Source organism: Spinacia oleracea, chromosome 5 (genome assembly GCF_020520425.1).
Source record: "Spinacia oleracea cultivar Varoflay chromosome 5, BTI_SOV_V1, whole genome shotgun sequence".
Lineage (NCBI taxonomy): Eukaryota > Viridiplantae > Streptophyta > Magnoliopsida > Caryophyllales > Amaranthaceae > Spinacia > Spinacia oleracea.
The window spans coordinates 3,922,697-3,942,052 of NC_079491.1; the positions used below are offsets into that span (position 1 = coordinate 3,922,697).

The 19,356-nt window shown below is 35.8% G+C and overlaps 3 protein-coding genes across 6 annotated transcripts; 1 reads left to right on the forward strand and 2 right to left on the reverse strand.

The window, feature by feature from the left end:
* Positions 1 to 509: 509 nt before the first annotated feature.
* On the forward strand, positions 510 to 2,985 carry LOC110783221 (probable E3 ubiquitin-protein ligase ARI7). The gene is made up of 2 exons (XM_021987532.2): positions 510 to 1,424; positions 1,977 to 2,985. The coding sequence occupies exons 1-2, from the start codon at positions 701 to 703 to the stop codon at positions 2,768 to 2,770; spliced, it is 1,518 nt and encodes a 505-aa protein (XP_021843224.1). The 5' UTR covers positions 510 to 700; the 3' UTR covers positions 2,771 to 2,985.
* Positions 2,986 to 3,845: 860 nt separating this feature from the next.
* LOC110783201 (pentatricopeptide repeat-containing protein At1g03100, mitochondrial) lies at positions 3,846 to 11,711 on the reverse strand. 4 transcript variants are annotated; one of them, XM_021987511.2, is made up of 5 exons: positions 11,454 to 11,711; positions 8,191 to 10,695; positions 6,142 to 6,229; positions 4,410 to 4,535; positions 3,846 to 4,286 (listed from the first exon to the last, which is right to left on the reverse strand). In XM_021987511.2, exon 2 carries the CDS (start codon positions 10,621 to 10,623, stop codon positions 8,305 to 8,307), a length of 2,319 nt encoding a protein of 772 aa, XP_021843203.1. In that variant the 5' UTR covers positions 10,624 to 10,695; positions 11,454 to 11,711; the 3' UTR covers positions 3,846 to 4,286; positions 4,410 to 4,535; positions 6,142 to 6,229; positions 8,191 to 8,304. The 4 variants fall into 4 exon arrangements, with proteins under 4 accessions (XP_021843203.1, XP_021843213.1, XP_056686209.1 ...); XM_021987521.2 differs by having other exon boundaries at positions 8,191 to 10,638; positions 11,454 to 11,710; XM_056830231.1 differs by having other exon boundaries at positions 8,191 to 10,386; positions 11,454 to 11,691.
* A 1,676-nt stretch (positions 11,712 to 13,387) lies between these two features.
* Positions 13,388 to 18,605, reverse strand: LOC110783189 (vicilin Cor a 11.0101). Its single transcript, XM_021987508.2, has 6 exons — positions 17,427 to 18,605; positions 16,284 to 16,459; positions 16,105 to 16,185; positions 15,299 to 15,565; positions 14,182 to 14,515; positions 13,388 to 13,798 (listed from the first exon to the last, which is right to left on the reverse strand). Exons 1-6 carry the CDS (start codon positions 18,100 to 18,102, stop codon positions 13,638 to 13,640), a joined length of 1,695 nt encoding a protein of 564 aa, XP_021843200.1. The 5' UTR covers positions 18,103 to 18,605; the 3' UTR covers positions 13,388 to 13,637.
* Positions 18,606 to 19,356: the final 751 nt, after the last annotated feature.

Consider the following 19,356-nt stretch of genomic DNA (forward strand, 5'->3'; position numbering starts at 1 on the left):
GTCTTGCGCGCACAAGGTGTACAATAAATTTATTGTACACGAAGATAACTTTAACCATTTTTTTTTGTAACTTTAACTTAGTTTTGATTAACTTTTATATTAGTAAAAAATTGATAGATAAATATTTTAAAGGGTTATATTATTACCTTTATACATTATTAGTGATTATGAAGAAATAAGTTTTACTAAAATGAAAAAATATATCACTTAAAAATAGATAACTTTTACATATATATGCTTAACTTTTAAGTATTTTGGGTTAACTTTTTTTCTGGAGTACAATATTTTTATACACCCATTATAAATAAAAATTTGTGTATCCTAAAAGAAAATCGTACAACTAATACGGAGTGACAAACTTCCCTATGGAGTACTCCGTATTTTTTTAATCAATTGCCAGGAAACCCAAAAGGCCCACAAGGCCCACTAAGCCGCAAGAAATATCCCACTAAAGTAAAAGAGTCAACGACCTAACAAAATACAGAAACTTTCCATAAAATATACAAAACGTAGCGTTTCACGTTTTCTACTCCAATTAGTATTAGAATTCTGAAAACCTAGCCGATCGATCAAACTAAATATCCCTCTATAAATTCCAACTTTTTCCCGATCAAAATTATAGAAACCAAAAAAAAGTCACATCTTCCTAAATCCAAAAACCCCAAATCTTCAACGATTTCTGCTGAGGGTTTCTCCAGCCATGGATTCCGATGATAATTTGGATTATTACGACAGTGATTACGAAAATCAGTACAGTGATGATTCCGACGACACGGCCAATTTGTATGATGATGAAGAAGATGATTCTGCTGTTAATCCCGATGATAATTCCAAATCCGTGAAAACCTTTACAGTATTGCAAGAAGACGACATCAACAAACGGCAAGAAGACCAAATCTCTCATGCTTCCCTAATTCTATCTATCCCCGAAGTTTCTGCAAGTAAATTGCTCTACTATTATAAGTGGAATGTCTCCCAACTTCACGACGAGTGGTTCGCCGACGAGGAGAAAGTCCGTACCGCCGTCGGTTTACCGAGCGACGCCGTATCGATTTCAGGTACCGACGAATTGATTACTTGTGGGATCTGTTTTGACCCGTTTCCAATTGAAGAATTTCATCAGATGGTTTGTGGTCATTGGTATTGTAAATTGTGCTGGAAAGTGTATATAACTACTTCGATTACTGATGGACCGGGATGCTTGTTGTTGCGGTGTCCGGAGCCGTCGTGTAAGGTGGCGGTGTGCAGAGATATGGTGGAGGAGTTGGTGGCGGAGGAAGAGTGGGGGAAGTATCGTCGTTATTATCTGAGGTCGTATGTGGAGGAGAGTAAGAAGATAAAGTGGTGTCCTATGCCTGGGTGTGAGAATGCAATTGAGCTTGAATTAGGGAATGATTTATTTGATGTTGCTTGCCTTTGTTCAGGTATGGGTGATTCCAAATCAATAACTACTCGCTCTGTCCTAAAATTATAGTCTTGTTTTCGATTACATTACTTTTCGCATATACTTCCCCACTTTCTACTACACTATACTCTTTCCGTCCCGAAATACATGATATGTTTGCCAATGCACAACCTTGACCACCGGTATTCTAACTTAACCAGTTTCCCCTACACTATGCTCCCCTTTCTAAAAACCCGTATTTTTAATCAAACAACACTAAAATTTTGGGACGTTTCTGAAAACCGGTATTTTTAATCAAACAGCCCTATAATTTTGGGATGTTTCTGTAACCCGTATTTTTAGTCGGAGGGAGTATTATTGATGAATAATACAAATCACATTGCAAAACCGTAAATAAATAGAATTTCAACATATACATTTAACTTCAAATTATATACTGTTAACCTCATATTTTATTCATATTTCTATTTCCACAGTTTTTTTAGTTTTCCAATCGATTGATTTATGAAAAGGCCAATGTTATTTACACTATTAGAAAACAACAGTTATTGATATATATTTTTCCGTTCAGGTACATTCTGTTGGAACTGTGGACAAGATGCACATCGTCCTGTACACTGTGACACCGTAGCTAAGTGGGTGTCAAAGAACAGCTCAGAAGCCGAGAACACGAACTGGATATTAGCACACTCGAAACCATGTCCAAAGTGTAAACGCAGCATTGAGAAGAATCATGGGTGTATGCATATGACATGCACACCACCCTGCAATTTTCAGTTCTGTTGGCTTTGTCAGGGTGATTGGAGAGAACACAATGAAAAAACAGGGGGTTTCTATTCCTGTAACAAATACGAAGTTGCAAAATCGAAAGGATTGTTGGATGAAGTAGAAAAGGTCAGAGAAATGGCGGAAAACTCTTTGAATCGATACACACATTATTACGAAAGGTGGGTAGCTAATCACAAGTCGAGGGATAAAGCAATTGCAGATTTGAACGCGTTAGAAACTGGGATTCTGCAGAATCTTAGGGATAAGACATTGGAATCAGAAGGGCAACTCAAATTCATAAAAGAAGCTTGGGAACAGATTATTGAATGTAGAAGAGTATTGAAGTGGACTTATGCTTATGGTTATTATATACCTGAAGATGAACAGGTTAAGAAACAGCTTTTTGAGTATATTCAAGGAGAAGCTGAGGCTCAGCTTGAAAAGCTGCATAATCAAGCAGAAAAGGAACTGAATAATTTTCTGGAGAAAGATGAAGCAGATTTTGGTGTGTTTCGTCAGAAGCTTGTTGGTTTAACTGCTGTTTCTCATTCCTACTTTACAAAACTGGTTGCATTCTTTGAAACTCAGAAGTGGTAGGCTAAATTAAATAGGGTCTTAAATTAAGAACCATTAAGACTTCTAATACTATTATGTGTTACTAATTATGGCCCTAATTCTGGAATGTTTATCTGTAAATGTAAGCTATATGACAGCAGGTTCAAGAAACAACTCCAAAAACAGGTTATGAATTGTTTTACTTGTTTTTGAAGAATTGTTCATGGTTTATTCGTGTATATTAATCGGATTTAATACTTGTTGGACCTTAATCATGCTTAGTTATTTACTTTTCCGGGATCTAGAATAATTACTTCTGTTTAGTGTTTACTCATATTCAAGGAAGGAAGTTTGTTACAGGTTTTCTAACTAAAATTTTAATGGCATAACAAAAAACACTAGGGTTGTGTATGATTCAGTTTGGTGCACTTAGACTTAAGAAAACTGCATTACACCAGATTCTTTGTGAAATTGGCTTGAAAACTAAGTTCTTATGCAAACTTGACTTGTTTTTAGTGCATCAAAGACACATTTTAGTGTACAATATTCTAAACTGGGGAAAATTTACCTTAAAACCAAATTTTGAAGCAAAAAATAAGTTGAGTTTTCACAAATCAGAGTAACAACTGACAAGGACCTAAGTTTTTGTTCATTGTAGTATATTTGGTGCTTCGTCGTCATTAAGAATCAAGTTAGCTTAAACACCAATACACCATTAATGGAAGCATGTAATAAGGGAAGATGGTGATTTTGATTGAATAATCTGGAATTACAGAAAAGTAAAGGATAATATTCAAGCTTTTGAAGGCTTAATTCTCTCCCACTAGCAATCTAAAAGCTAAAGAAAACTCTCAACAACATTCTCCATGCCTTATATCTCTGCCTTGCTCCATTCATGGAGCTTCTTCCCTAATTAACTGACTCACTACCTTCTTCTACAAGCCACAAATAACAGAATTGTTATCCTACTACCACTAATGTTGATGCTTAGCAGTCATGCTTGTTGTTCCATACAAAACAAGAAATAAAAAAAAGTCTCAAACAGGGGATTGAAGCTCTTTCATCCTTCACAGTGAAAAGAGAATGGCATGCTAGAAACTACACTAACACCACTAAATAATGACGGGAAAAGTGGATGATAATAGATAAATGAATATCACGAAATACACAGGAGTTTAAAAAGTTGCAAAAATTTTCCTGGTCTGATGTTTATATTGTGAAATTGATTGGTGCATATTAGGGCAAGAGTTGAAGTGTTTCAACATACTTTTTCCAATTTCAAAGTTGGTAATAAATAAGTACATGATTTCTTGAAATCAAAGCAGCAGAACCTTTAGGCCTTGGGTAGCAAATCTGTGTGCACATTTGTTGTTGTAATAGCACATGCGAGTTCTGTCAATTGAAGTGAGCTCTGAAGTTTGTTGAAAGCTGCATAATTTTGAAAGCTTTGAAGGTTTTCTTGGTCGATCTCATTAAGTTAAAGATTTCTTCATCTTGTTTTTCAGTTGCTTCTGATTCCGACAGCTAATTGCTTGGTCATGGAATTGGAACTTGATACCTGCCAATTATCAGTTTCAGTAGTAGCTAGTAATTGCTCAATGTTATCACGTCGGCAGATATCTTGTTTTACAAGAACTATCTAATTCTAGGTGTCAATATAAATCAAGTTTTACAGACTTACTGAAGTGTAGGGACAATATCAAGTGGATGCTTTGAGCCTTTGACCAATCCACCGACTGGATACCTTTCATTACGCCCTCCTCTTCCTTCCAAACCACACTAAGGTTGTTTTGCTCACCCCATGGAGCTGGAAAGAGAAACAAACCACAACAATGATATAATTGTAAAGGTTTTACTTAATTAAAAAAAAAAAAAAACACATACATTGTTGTACATTAAGATTACGAAATAGTTACAGTTGAAGTAGCAGAATACATGCTAGTATGATACAATCACTAATAATCAAGAACTATTTGCGGGCACAAAAATGCAGCAATTTGTTTCCCCTAAAGAAAAACGCGAGAGAGAGAGAGGGGGAAAAACAAAAAACAACAAATTTGCACTTAACCAAAAAAAAAGAAGTTTGTACCCCCACTATAGCAATGTCCGGGAAGGTGCTACGTACTCAGCCTAACCCTTGTTTCCTTAAAGAGTTTGTTTCCAGGGATCGAACCCATGATCTAGTGGATAGCAGACCAAACTGTACTCATTGTTTGCAATTGACTAAACAATTCAATATGCGGTCATGAGAGGAGATAGCGATGGATCTCAAAAGGAAAAAATCAAAGAATATGTGACAATGTAGTCTTAAGAGTTGGTTTCCTCAAATGGTCAGGGTGCACTTTAGGTCCGACTAAGTGAAATAGAAAGCCTGAGTTTTACAACCTGAGATACAAACAGGAAAGATTTCCTGATCAGTTCTCAGGTATGGTCAAAATGAAGCATGTTTCTTAAAATTACTTCGTAAAATTCAGCTGCAGCTTTTACATCTCTGTCAAGCTTTGACACTCTTTGCCTCCATATGGCATAGTGCCATTTCAACAGAACTTCTATAAACAACTACCAAAGCAAATAACTTGTGAGACTTTGGTTCAAATATGATAACTAACTCCTTGTCAGTATACATCCATAGGAAGGGAGTATACTTATAACACGTTCATGGAATTGAACATGGGTAATGATCAACTGAAAAAGTCTTAAGAAAAATTGTAAACTTGTTTCTCTTTTGTTAATAGCTTTATTAGTCCAAACCCTCGTTAGAACACATTTCTTTTTCTTTTTACAGAAAAGTAGGCAATACCTATTCAACTTGTGATTATTCATTTTTGATGGTATTTTTCGTTTTTTCATTAAGCTATCACATAAGCAATTTCTTTGGGTATGAATAACAGGGGATGACCACACTATCATTACCTCTAACTTGAACAACACAAATTAGTTATATAGTGTCAGTTCAATTTTCCAATGACTAAGTTATCTCTCATGTGCAACAAAAAGTCCACCCAAATAATACCAAATACATGTCATTCAGCAAGCAGAATTTATGCAGCAAATGTCTCCAAATTAACTTGTATCCTTTTATGTGGATGAAGAACATAGCTACACTTTGTCCCAAGCTCCGTATTCAGGAGGAAAATTTACACATCAGAACTTCAATCTAGCAAGATACTTCAGACAACTTAATTTAGTCATTTGGTAACAGAATAGATAACCAGAATAGTTAACCAAAGGACAGTTGCATTAACTGCACATTACTTCCTTTCCCCCTTACTCATACACAAATGGGTAAGTCATAAGATGAAAATGCTATGAGAGTATGAGACCTTTGAAATAACAGGCACAAAGAACTCTAATAAAGGTTTTAGAGCATAAGAGAATAACAGAGTTCAATGTTAGTAACTTTTCAAGCATACCTGCAACTGCTGTTAGTAATAATAGTACATCTTTAGTTGCAAACTATTTCCATGTTTTCCATCAAAACATAAAGCTCAAACTTTTCCTCTGCATTCCAAAAGGAGAAAAATAAACAAAACAAACAAGCAAGATACTGATTCTATCACACGCTTCACACCTCAATAAAACTATTAAAGATACTATACAGAGGGTCTTTCCAAAGTGGAGAAAAAAAGATAATTATACTGAGTAAGACAAAAAGATACCCAAGATTTTCAATCCATGTCCAAAGTATAACTAATATACATTGTACATAGAACTAAAATCTCACATAGTCAGAAGTTAAAAAAACTTCCAACGATTAATAAAGTAAATCCCAAAAGTAATTATTTTTAAAGAACAGATCATTTCTAAAATATGCAAACAAAGGATTCTCAATTCCTAAAGTTTCAATGAAAGATTCATAAAGATCAAACAATCTCAGAAATTTTGGAGTTCTCATATTAAGGTTCTTCTACAAAGTCAAAATTTCCAATCTAGAACTTTCTAAAATGCACCTCTTAGTTCTATTCCCGGAAACTTTAAAATAAATCCTATGTTTTTCCAAATATTTCAAAGTAAGGCTCCCTCTGAAAACGTCACAAATCTTATGTAGAAACAATCCAAAGGAACCTAAAAGTCCAAAACATTTAAACAAACCCTTTAAATAAAATTTTCAAACTAAGCATCTCTCAAGGAAGTTCCAAATTTCAATACAAAGAAAAATTCAAAAGACAACAGCCTAGCTCAAAATCTCAGGTCAAACATTGACTTGGTGCATCATGCAACAACTTAAAGCCCCAAGAAATTCGATGCGGTTAAGGTAACATCTACATCAAATGTACCCCACCCCCAAAATTAGGCCTATTCACAATTGTTAAGTCAAAGTTGATTAATTTTTGTCCTTTGCTTTTGATTTGTGGTTGATTTTTCATATTTTTATAAACTGAACACCACACCAAATTCTAAGAGCATGTACTTCCTCCGTTTATAAATACATGCAACGTACACTATGATATTCACGCTTGCCAATGCTTAACTTTGACCATAAGTATCACCAGTTATATATTAGTAAAAATTATAAAAAGTTGATAGAAAATATTGATCCTAATCTAACAACTTTTTACATAATAACATTTGTTTTTGATATACTAGATAAATATTGGAGTCAAACTTAGTATGTGAATAATGCACGAGTCAAGCTGATCCATGTATATAGAAACGAGGAAGAAACATAGGTAGAGCTAGATCCCCACTCTGTCTTTTTCATTCTCTCTCTTCAAGACACTCTCAAGATCTCTACCCAAAACATCCCATAATGTGGATACACCTAAAGCGTGGGCCAGTTAAGGGGTAGAGCTAGCACTCCAAACAAATTTGGTAACTCTTGGCCAAGAGCCTACTAAAGTTTTCTTTCAATGAAAGCCACCCAAGAGACGAACTCAGCTGTTATGTTGGAGCTAGCCCTCCATTTTTTCTTTCCTTAGAAAGACACTTGGGGAAATATACCCATTACACATTATCTAAATTTGGTGTTTTGAGGATTGAATTTGGAAGGATTAGATTTAGTCCTGCTCTATTTGGCTAGGTCTTGAAGTGATGGATTTCAGGACTTTCCTTTCCCTCTTGTGCTACAAAGAAAGTGCAAGGAGCCAAATACAATTTACCATGAAAAGCGAACAAGGAACCAAATGAAGCAACTAGTCAGGGGCTACTATGTTTCCTTTTATAAGGGCTGTAGGATTTTGTTTAAGCCAAAGGTCATTTTAACCATTGGTCAGGAATTTGAATGATAAACTAAACATTACAGTTTGGTAAAAAAAAATATGCAAGGACTGACGGAAGTATAACTTGGAAGCAATTGGGCCTGACAATTGGCATTGTTCAGAGAACTATCAACTACAGCTCTACAAGTAATTTTGTAAATAAGCTATTTTGAGGAAATCTAAGAAAAGCCAGCATGCATTGACATGAATAAGCTTTACATTAAACTCCACAAATGATACTCACAGAAGAAGTAAAATATTCACCTGTTAAGCAACTTCAGACAGAGCTTTCTTCTAAAGTCATCAAATTGCGACGAGCCTCAACAGAAAACCACCAAATCGTCACGAATCGCTGAACAAAAAGCAGCTTAGGTTCCTCTAAAATAAGCCAACCCATTTTTTGAAAGCCAATGTGGCATCTCTTTTCTTTGATTGGGCTTCCGTCTCAAACTTTGGAGTCTTTCCCTTATATAGTGTCTTATGGTATTTCAAAAAAAGAGTACGGTACCTATACTTGTCAATGAACATGTTTCCTTTCTCCATCATCTCCACGACCTCATTTGCACGGAAAAAAAACCCACCCCTAACAAAAGTGTAGAGAACAGAATCCAGGAGTTCCTGATCAAACTTCATTGGGGTGGCAGCAGCAAGACTTTTCATCTCACCCCAGAGCTCTGTCACCTCAATGTATTTTCCTCCAATGGCTGCATACCCAGTTACCATAGAATGGAATGTTTGTGCATTAGGGGTGTGTCCCAAACTCCTCATTTTCTTTAGAGCTTTCTCTGCATCTTGCATTAATCTCTTCTTACAAAAAAAATGAATCACGTTATTCCAATCATGAACTCCGCAATCCACTGTCTCACCCTCCTTAATTTCCTGCAAAAGTTTGGCCATAAAACCTGCTTCGCTACTCTTTGCACAGCTCCGAGCCTGAACCTCATATTCTTGATGACCAGCTCTTGGTATTTTAGTTTCTTTCATCTCTTTAAAGAGATTGAGAGCCCCCTGAGTATCTCTCTGTAGCACCCTGGACTGAATTAACGCGTCATAACAACTTGCATCCAGCTGTATCCCAGCCTTTCGAACTTCCCGCAAAAGTGACATAACCTCACTTAACCTTTTCTCCTTGCAGTACGCTTTAAGGAGCGAGGAGTACACGGAGGAACTGATCTTAATCCCAGCAAAACACATTTCATCAAGAAGATCATGTGCTTGATCTAACCAGCCAAGGGAGATGCATGAATTAATGACATCAACCAATGGCGAATCTTCAACAGAAAATGGTGAGTCTTCTTTCTCAACCTTGATCAGAAACTCAGCCAAGTCCTTAGTTTTACAAGCTTCCAAGAATGCCTTAGCTAGCTTCACATATGTTTTCTCTGTTGGTTGAAGAATACCCCGTTCAGTCATGATCAGTTCTGTTTGCTTCTGCAGCTTCAGCGATAAAGAAATCAGTACTTCTTTTGTCTCTCCCTCCAAACAAATGAAGTTTCGGTCTCTACAGAAATCTTCAAAAGACATAAAATGCTGATTCCCACCTTTATCTGAAATACTCAACTCAGTTATATTAGAAACTTTTATGGGAGAATATGAATTCGCAGGTTCAAACCTTAGTGTGGCTGCAGCTAGAGAATTATTAGCTTCTTTTGCCTTCCGAAGCATTTCTAAAACCATTCGAGAAGCAGAATCCAGATCTCCAAACTTCAAGTGGCAGTTAAGCAAGCAATTATAGTACTGTCGAAATTGAATATCGTTGAGATCATGAGCTTCATCAATGTGTCTCTTCAGCTTCTTTAGTTCTTCTCTTCTCCCATTCCTTTCATATATATGAGCCATTAGGATTAATAAGGTAGCATCAGTTTTAACACCGATTCTAGGCATCATGTCAAGTAGCTGCTCAGCAATTCTTGTAGTCCCAGACACAAGGCACCCAGCCAAAGCAACACTGATGGCAAGGGTGTTAGGCTTCATTGCAATTAAAGGTGCATTACTTTTCTTACGGGGGTCAATCCGGTTATCCTGAAACAGGTATCCTATCTCGAGAATCAGCTCGGCAGCGAGATAGGCTCCGGAAGACGACAGTGACATGTATGCTAAGACAGCGGACCATGCCGTCACAGGGGGGTACTCTTCCATTCTGATCAACTTCCTAAGAATAACAGATGCCGGCACCGGTTGACTGCATCTTGCAAGAGCAAAAGCAAGGTATATAAGAGTCACTTTCTCAAATAATGTGTGTTTACCTTCCTCAAAAGCCCGTTCCACCAGCCCGAAAGCCCGTTCCAGCAATTGGGAGTCCAGGGTTTCTGCATAACCCGCTAGCAACTTGTTTACCACGGATTTCCTTGGAAATCCTTCCATCTCTAAGTGCTGCTCAAAATATCTCCAAGCATCATCATACCTATGGTCATTGACTGCATTATGTATATCCAAACTCAATTTAGCTGGATCACGAGCCTGCACCAAAATAGTTCCAGCCGTTGTTGAAAAGAATTTTGTACGATTTGCTACATTGCCCTGATATAGTAAGCTGGGATTAAGCCTACTTCCATTAACAAATGAAGATATTGCCGGTTGGGAGGGATTTATTTCTCTATAATTTGATAAGACACTAGATATCACATAACGAGTACCGCCAAGCCATGAAGATAAAATCTGGCATCTTAACTTCTTGATCCTCAGCATTTTAACCATTAACGAGATGATATTCTGCACCAAGGCACTCCACTTACAATTTTGAAATGTCCGAAAAAGTTGTCACATTTCCTAAAATGATAGTAACGGTTTATGATTAGAATTCCCAAGACACCCTCGACTTAGATAGTGTGTTGCAGAAATTGCCAAAGTAGTACACCTATTATCAATAATCTTCAAGTAAAAGCATATCAAATCCTTTACATACATGGGACGACAGTGCGACGACTATTTCCTTTTTCCTAGTATGCTAAGAAAAATTTAGCATCAATTTGTTGGAAGTTTCAAGCATATAATCCATCAAAACCTAATTATATCAATATATACACATTGAAAATCAGTACACCCTCCAAAGCTAAAAATTAACCTAAATATAAATACACCACAGCTTATTTCCTATAAACACAAAATAAACCAGTGTACTAAACAAAGAATATCAATCAAAACCCAGAAAATCCCATCACCCTGAGACTTCAACAGAGCATGTCTTATTTGATGATTTTGAATTGATACCAAAGTGGGGAGAAAAAGGAACATCACAGCCGCATTTTAACAAACAGGTGGAAGGCATAAACCTAAAAGTCAGAATGCAGGGCATAAAAATAGGGGTGAAATGAGATATGTAACCCTAAAAATGTTTGTTCAAATTCAAATCAAATGCAAATGGCAGAATAGAACATTGAAGAATCCAAACCAATTTAGCAAATTTGGGTTGACTGCGCAAGAGGGTTATAAACTACGGTTTCAATCCAACCCCCAAACCATAAAAACAGAAATAAAAACAAAATTAAATCGAAAGAGCGAAGCAATGAACAAAATGAGTGACTTACCTCTAAGAAATTGATCTAATTTCTAACTTTGATCCTCAAATCCTCAGGACCAAGATGCAATTTCTGATTGTTGAGGAAGACGATACAGAGAGCTTAGACTGAACCTTTTATTCAGAACTCAGAAGACTCATTTTATCAATTTCTTCAACAATTTGTTCATTAACGGTTTTTTCCCCTAATTCCATCTCCTTAATTGACATTATCGTCAATTTAATGAATTAATATACAATATCTTAAAATTATACTTTCGTACAATCTAATTGAATTTTATTGTTTGAGGAGAAATCTATATTTAAAAATAAAATTTAAAAAAATATTTATAAAAGACAAAATATATTCAATATACTCCCTCCATTTCTTTTTTATGTATCCATTTGGAATCTGGTGTGATTTTTAAGAAAATTGGAATATTGATTTGTATGGGTATAAGTGTAATGATTGGGTGTAAGAGAATTGATTGGGTGTAAGAGATTATAATAAATAAAGGAGTGAGAAAATAATAAAGAAATAAGGTAAGAGAGAGAAGTGATAATGATGGGTGATAAAGGAAGTGAGAGAGTGGGTATATGGGAAAGGGAAAATAATTAAATATTATGGATGGGGTAAATTAGGTGGGAATATGGGTAGAATCTTTAAGTATTTTGGTAATTAGATAGAAATGTAAGGGTATTTTAGGATAAAATGTATATCCAAAATAGAATAGATTCTAAATGGATACAACAATATGAAATGCTTAAAATGAAAACGGATACAACAAAAAGAAACGGAGGGAGTACCATATACTCCTCGATTAAAAATTTATATTTAAAATTAAAAATAAAATAAAAAAGCCAATTTATTAACGAAAATGCTCTTCGATACGTTTTGCTCGTCAATCTGCGAGATCAAGTGGGAGCTCTTTACATTCTCATTTTTTGAGCCATGCGATATAAGTAAGAGATTAGAAAACGTAAGCAACGACGAGTTAGATTAGTAACTCGTTTAACATCACCGACAATTTTCTATATTAAGAAAATCAACAACAAATATTAGTGAATTGTGAACTACTCACTTTTTATGAGTTTCATATTTTGTTTCTACCTTTCTAAGAACAAAAAAAAATAGATAATGAATTGGGCCTAAGGTTTGAAGTATAGTGTTTTACAATTGCCATGTACGACATAAAAATCTAAATGATTATCTTAATTATCTTAGCTTATATTGCCGTCTATCTTGTCCAATTTAGTTTAAGTAGGGTAGATTATGGAGTATATCTAAACGCATATAATACGTGATTCACATTTCAAAAAACATGTACCAGAAGTCATAAATAACACAGAAAATATTAATTTTAAAATAGTAATGACTTTGTTGGTATTTTAGGTGGAAGCCAAACTGCTCAAAAGATGGATAATTAATTAATTATCTTCACTCAGCAACTAATGAAGTTTAGGCAATACTCCGTACGTACCCCGTAGTGTACCGAGTACTAGACATCAGTCTCCTTGTATGGCTATTGAGTATTGGCTATGTGTTACGATAAGGAAAGTTATGCTATAAAACGCTTATTAAAATGCAATATACGGAGTAGGACCTAATTTAAATTGTATTCCGTAGTAGTTATAGTTTATGCTATAAAAAGTCTTATTAAAATACAATATACAGAGTAGGACGTAGTTTAAATTGTTCAGGATAATTTCATAGTAGTTATAGTTTACCTTACTTCTCTTTTGTATGTATGTGTAATTCGCCATCAATGAGAATACATACATAACTTTCCTTATCATAACACTATTGAGTTTATCGACCTTAATGAAGTCCTAATTCAACTAACACAACCAGATTATGTATTGATTAACTTGATTACAGAGCCGGTGAATTAATGATGGGAGTATTTCTGTATTTAGTAAAAAGAGTATTTAATAAAGCAAAATGGGAAGTAAAACAAATAGGAGTTTCACAACAAAAACTGGCAGTACATTTTTATTACCACCTGAGCTCAGCTCCTCATACTGTTATTTATTTTTACAAAGTTGGTTACCATAACATAGGTTTGTTGTTACACTTATGAGGAGGATATTTACAGCAACTACACAGTAAAAAAAAAAAGAACTTCTCTACAAAACCAAACAGCGTCCAAAACTCAGGAAAAGTTAGCCTCATTCCTCAGCTTCATTCTCGGTGTCCGTTCTCTTTCCGGCCATCTCAGATGATCGAAAAACCTCGGCGGTGTTCCTGCTGCCTTGGCCCTATAAAGAAGAACTCTTCCTCTTGACTTTTGAACACCTCATCGACCTCCTCGGCCGAGGTTGCGAATGCCAACTCCTTTGCCTCCCTCTCAATGTTCTTCAGTATGTTCCTTTGCCCTGTTAAACATAGTATGAAATACAACATGAACAAAACGATTCAATCAAAATGACTAGCTAAGGCCCCATGTGGTGCATCTGTTTCGTGGTTCTTTATCAAAATGACTAGCTAAGGCGCCGTTTGGTATCGATTTTTGTTTCCAGCTTTCTATTTACAAAACTAAAAACCAAAAACATGAAAAGTTGAAAACCACAAAATCTAGCTTTCTATTTCCAGTTTCTTGTTGTCAGATTTCAAAATCAACCTGATAACCATAAGTATGACTATTTTTTTGTGTTCATGTTTCAATCTAACTCATATGACTTTCAAAACTGAAAATTAAAAACTGACAGTGATAACGAACGAGTCCTAAGCTAGGTGCATCAGTTTCGTGGTTCTTTACCTGCAAGTGGGAATATGTGGTTGTTCTCGGCATTGATCTCAAAACAAATGACCTCCAAGTTCTCATCTTCCGAAGCTACGGTAACGAAAGGGTGGCCAGGAGGGACTACAAACACAGTGCCCTGGCTCAACTCTGAGTTGATCTTCTCATAGTGGACCGGTGATGTCTCCTCTTCACCACGCCTGGTTCTCTCACCGCGGTGGTGGTGGTGATGCTGCTGCTTGTGGCCAGACTTTGATACATGAGGACATGCCATCTCAAAGTAGCCTCTTCCATTTAGCACCACTGCTATTTTTGTTGCCCTTGAGTTGTAATATGGAGTGTGCATGGATCCCTGTCATTGAAAATGTCATAATCATTCTAATAACACACAAAAACAGTATACTAATCATGATTATTAAAATCGCGATTCAAGTGTTAGAATCTTAAAGATTCAAATATGGTCTTACTATTCTACACTTTTTTCTTGACTAGCAAGGTTAATCTTATAACACACTATAAGAGTATACTAATCATGGTTATTAAAATCGGGAAACAAATATTAGAATCTTAAAGATTCAAATATGGTCTTACTACTCTACACTTTTTCTTGACTAGCGAGGTTAATCTAAAAACACACTAAAATAATATACTAATTATGGTTATTAAAATCGCGATTCAAATCTTAAAATCATAAGATTTTAACATTCAAATATAGTCTCCTATTCTACACGATTCGACACTTTTTTCTTGACTAGCGAAAACCTCGTAAATTTGAATCACGCTAGGAAAGTTATTAATAGATAAATATTGTTAATTATTGCTTAAACAACTATATATTTCAATAACTTTTTCGCCTATATAAGCACTTCCAATCACGCTAGGAAAGTTATTAATAGATAAATATTGTTAATTATCGCTTAAACAACTATATATTTCAATTATTAACTTTTTCACCTATAATATAAACACTTTCAATTAAATTTTTTGAATAAAATCTTGACTATACTTGTTCGCAGAACTTATTCAATTTTACGATTCGATTCTAAGCCCTTTTAGATTCAAAATAAAATCCCGATTTTAATAACCTTGATACTAAACACTAACAATAATAATTCAAGGTACTCCATTGACAAACCTGAGTGATGTTGGCGAAGGAGACAGCAATGTCGAGGTCTCGGAGCTGGTTGTAGTCATTAGAGTCGACTCGGAAGAGCGTCCCGAAATCATTAGACTCTTTAGGACTCTGCCTCAAGAGGTGAATTGGGGATGAACGCTTTCCTCCTGCAAATGGCCAGTGGCTTCCTTTTTCATGAGTCAATGCCCTGATTTGTTCTTCAGATGCCCTTATTATGGCTCCTTGCCTCTGCTGTGAGAATATCCTCTTCAACCTGTCTGCTGGTGTCTGTTTACCATCAATCAACACATAATTTCTTTCAGCCTTTTCATCATTTTCTAATACAAGTAATTCCTAAAGGTGATCAAAATGCAGGTCGGGCCGCTACCTTAAAAATCTGCCCATTATATCGGGTTGGGCCAAGCTTCAGGGCGATTTTGTGTGCCCAAAACCCGCTATTTTGGGCCAAAATAACGGTCTTTTCAGGTCATTTTTGGGCCGTGGAAAATTTATAATTATAAGTGTAGTTTAACGTTGCCCAAGACCTGTTTTTTAATTTAAAAAAACGGGGCGGGTTAGAAAACCGGGCCTAACCTCTCTGCCCTAAACCGCTAATTTCGGGCCGAATCAAATTTATAACTAAAAGTGTAGTTTTACATTGCCCAAAACCTGCCTTTTTTATATTAACAAAAAAACGGGCCAGATCCAAAAACCGGGCTTAACTATTCTGCCCAAAACCCTTAAATTCGGGCCGGGTTAGCGGGCCGGGCTCATGTTGATTAGCTCCAGTATTCCCTGAACTATTAATCTGGACTGAAATATAGTACCTTAAAGGCAGCTTCAAGTATGTCACTGCTGAAGGCGTTGAAAAATGATTCTGGATTATCACCTCCTGGCCCAAAGAAGGACTACATAACAACAACAAATTCATATAATCAGAACAATATTTACTTTGAAAACTTTGTTCCAAATCAAGTACAAGGAGTTCAAAATTCAAACAGATTACCTCAAACTTTCCGGGGTTCGAAACCGGGTTGATGACCTTAACAAGGATGAGTTTCTCATTGTTGCCTCTGTTGATCAAGTAAGCAGTCACCCCAGCAGGTATCACCAAAACATGGCCATGTTCAATGTTGAAACTCTCTCTCCTATCCGTGTAAACCAGACTCACAGTACCCTTTCCTAATATCAATCCAAACATAAACACAAAAAGGCCAATTAAAACAACTGAATGTTATATAATACTCCATATAATATACAGATGAGGGACTTTCATGGCAACCATAGCTGAAGTTCAAATTGTGTCCAACAAACTTGCAAACCAATCTAAACAGCCTAAAATGTGGGACCCAAACAGATGGGTGAATAATATGCAGATTGCAAAGTATAGGGTTGAAGAGATATTGAACTTCCTACAAAATCTATTGATCTCATCTATTTTAAAACTACTACTACATGATAGTTTATTTTTCCTTGTTTTTACCAAATAATGATAATTGCTGCTGTTTTTCTGTTTTAATTACTTTGTCAGAGATTAGTACTCTTCACTCTTCAATGAATAAGGTATAGTATTCATTTTCCTTGTTTTTACCCATTAATTAGAGTATGTTTTATGATTATTGTTTAGCTCTTCACTTAATTCCATATTTTTGCAGTTGTATGTTTTTTGGTTTTATTGTAACATAGTCTTATACTTCCTCTATTAGAAATAGTCGCACCATTTTAACTTTATACACTTTTACAAATACATAATTGGTGATATTAACAGTCAAAGTTATATACGGAGTATTGGCAAACTTTAAAGTCAAAGTGGCGGAACAATTCTAAACGAAAAAAGTCCTCCGTAATACTGATCCAAAATACATTCAAACAAAGTACTACATCAGTTCCTGTGAGAGTTCTTTACATCTTTCACTTAAATTTTGATGGTTTATACTCCTTCTAATCAATCAAACAACAGTTCGAGTTGATGAAAGTAAAAGACTACTTAATTTCACCAAATACACAGTTTGACACAAGACATAAAGGAGGTATTTAGTATTCTTATAGTTGTTAAGCATACTCGAACTCTAAACATATCATAAACACATAGCTAACATACTATCAAAAGAAAAAAAAAATTGATTTGAAGCAGAAACATGAAACTTACCTTGAGCAACAAACAGGACAACATCAGCATCCCAATGATTAGGAACAACAAAAGTCTGTGGATTAGCCTCAAAGATCATCACCCTATAATTCTCAATCCCTTTAAAAAGCTTTGACCTTTTTGTAAACTTCTTAAGAACCCTAACTCTCCCTTCTTCAGTCTTAACTTTTGTACTCCAATGTTGATCTTCAAACACATAAGGCTTCCCACCCTCCCCTCCAACTTCTTCCTCATCTTCTTCTTCATCCTCACTTTTCCTCCCAAAAATGTCATCACCCCTTCTTCTGAAAATCTCTCTTTCTTGTTGTACCCTCTTCTGCTCACACCCACTCTCACAAACCTGTTGCTCTCTCCTCCCTTCTTCTCTCTCCTGGCACCTTTCCCTGCACTTTGTGTACTCCCTTTCGATTTGATGACGTGGGGATGACCTTTCCTCTCTCTCTTCTTCTTCTTCTCTTCCCCTACCCCTCTCATTCTCTGTTGCAAACTTCTCACATGAACTCTCACACTCCTGCTGATGTCTGCTGTCAAACTGTCTCTGTCCAGGTTGATGCCTGCACAGTTGCTTGCACTGTCTCAGCTGTAGATCTTCCTTTGCTACAGAGAGACTAGCACATAGCACCAGAAACGAAACACCCAGCAGAATTACAGACACTTTCCCTTTGAAAAACACCATCTTTTTAAGTTTCTTTACTCTCCCTCTTTTTTTAATTTTGGCTTAGGCTTTTTATCGAACAGTTGGTGTGCACTTCTTTTTTGGTGAATGATTAACTGGGTTAAGTAGTGGAGTTTATATAAACACTCAAATGGGTAGTGAGAATTTGATGTTGCCATGCATGGTGCCATGTGTAAAAGGGTTCTGATTAACGTGGCAAACGTAAAGAAGAAGATGATCACCGCGTATGACACTGGAATTTTTTGTTTGAATTAAATTTCTGGGTAATGTTTGTTTTGTTGGAGGAAGATGATAGACGAGAGTGAAGTGAATGGAATGGAGTGACAATCTGTATTTTTTAAGTTTGAGATTGGGATGAATTCAATTCAATTCAATCTGGGAATTTGTCAGGTTGTGTGTTGCTGTTGGATTTCATGGGTGTTTCATGCCGTAATCAGATGGCACGGTAGCAAGTACGGAATTGCGCAAAGTTCGAGAGATTTGTCACTTGACACTACTCACTAGTGTGTAGTAGTGGACCAGTGGTGTTGTTGTGTACGAAGTATTGTACGGAGTACACTCGATAATACGTACTCGTATAGTCGTATATACTCCGTATTTCATCCCAGTTTTCCATTAAGGTTAATCTAATCAAAAAAAAAAATTGTCAAACATTTGATCATATAAGGGAAATTTTTTAAATGAGTTCTTGAAATTTGATTCCTAGACCATAAGGATATGAGGTGGGAAACGATACCACTACTCAGCCACCTCAATCTCTTGTAAAGATAATAATTGCAACACACATGAATATTTATTTACTTTTTTTTTTATATAGATAAGAAAAATAGAGATTAGGAGGCCCTCCTCTCGAGGGGTATTCCTAATCTATCATTAATCTTTAGAAGTTGCGGACTATTAGAGTGTTCAACATATATAAAATCGTTCACTAGATGAATATTTATTTACTTATTTTTGGATAAGTAAATAGAATTAGAAGGCCCTCCTTTTGAGAGGTAAACCTAGTTGATCAGTTTGAAGAATTGAAAAGAGTTACGGCTACTACAAGTACTAAAGTACATGAGTTTACTATCTGATTTGCTGCTCTATTTCCTTAGTGATATGCGTGTTTGATTTTCTAGTGCTCGAAATGATGGAAAAGTAATTTTATGTCGGTGACGATGATCTGGAATTTTCATGGAAGGTTTCAAATTAAAAGGCGGTCTTTGACTGAGCTAATCACTTGTAGATTGTCGCCTTCCATTTGAATTCTTG

Coding starts and splice junctions, on each gene's coding strand:
- LOC110783221 (XM_021987532.2), top strand. CDS start 701: ATGGATTCCGATGATAATTTGGATTATTACGACAGTGATTACGAAAAT. Junction 1,425..1,976: donor TGTTGCTTGCCTTTGTTCAG/GTATGGGTGATT, acceptor TTTTCCGTTCAG/GTACATTCTGTTGGAACTGT.
- LOC110783201 (XM_021987511.2), bottom strand. CDS start 10,623: ATGGTTAAAATGCTGAGGATCAAGAAGTTAAGATGCCAGATTTTATCT.
- LOC110783189 (XM_021987508.2), bottom strand. CDS start 18,102: ATGGTGTTTTTCAAAGGGAAAGTGTCTGTAATTCTGCTGGGTGTTTCG. Junction 15,566..16,104: donor TACTTGAAGCTGCCTTTAAG/GTACTATATTTC, acceptor GATGGTAAACAG/ACACCAGCAGACAGGTTGAA. Junction 13,799..14,181: donor CCACATATTCCCACTTGCAG/GTAAAGAACCAC, acceptor TATGTTTAACAG/GGCAAAGGAACATACTGAAG.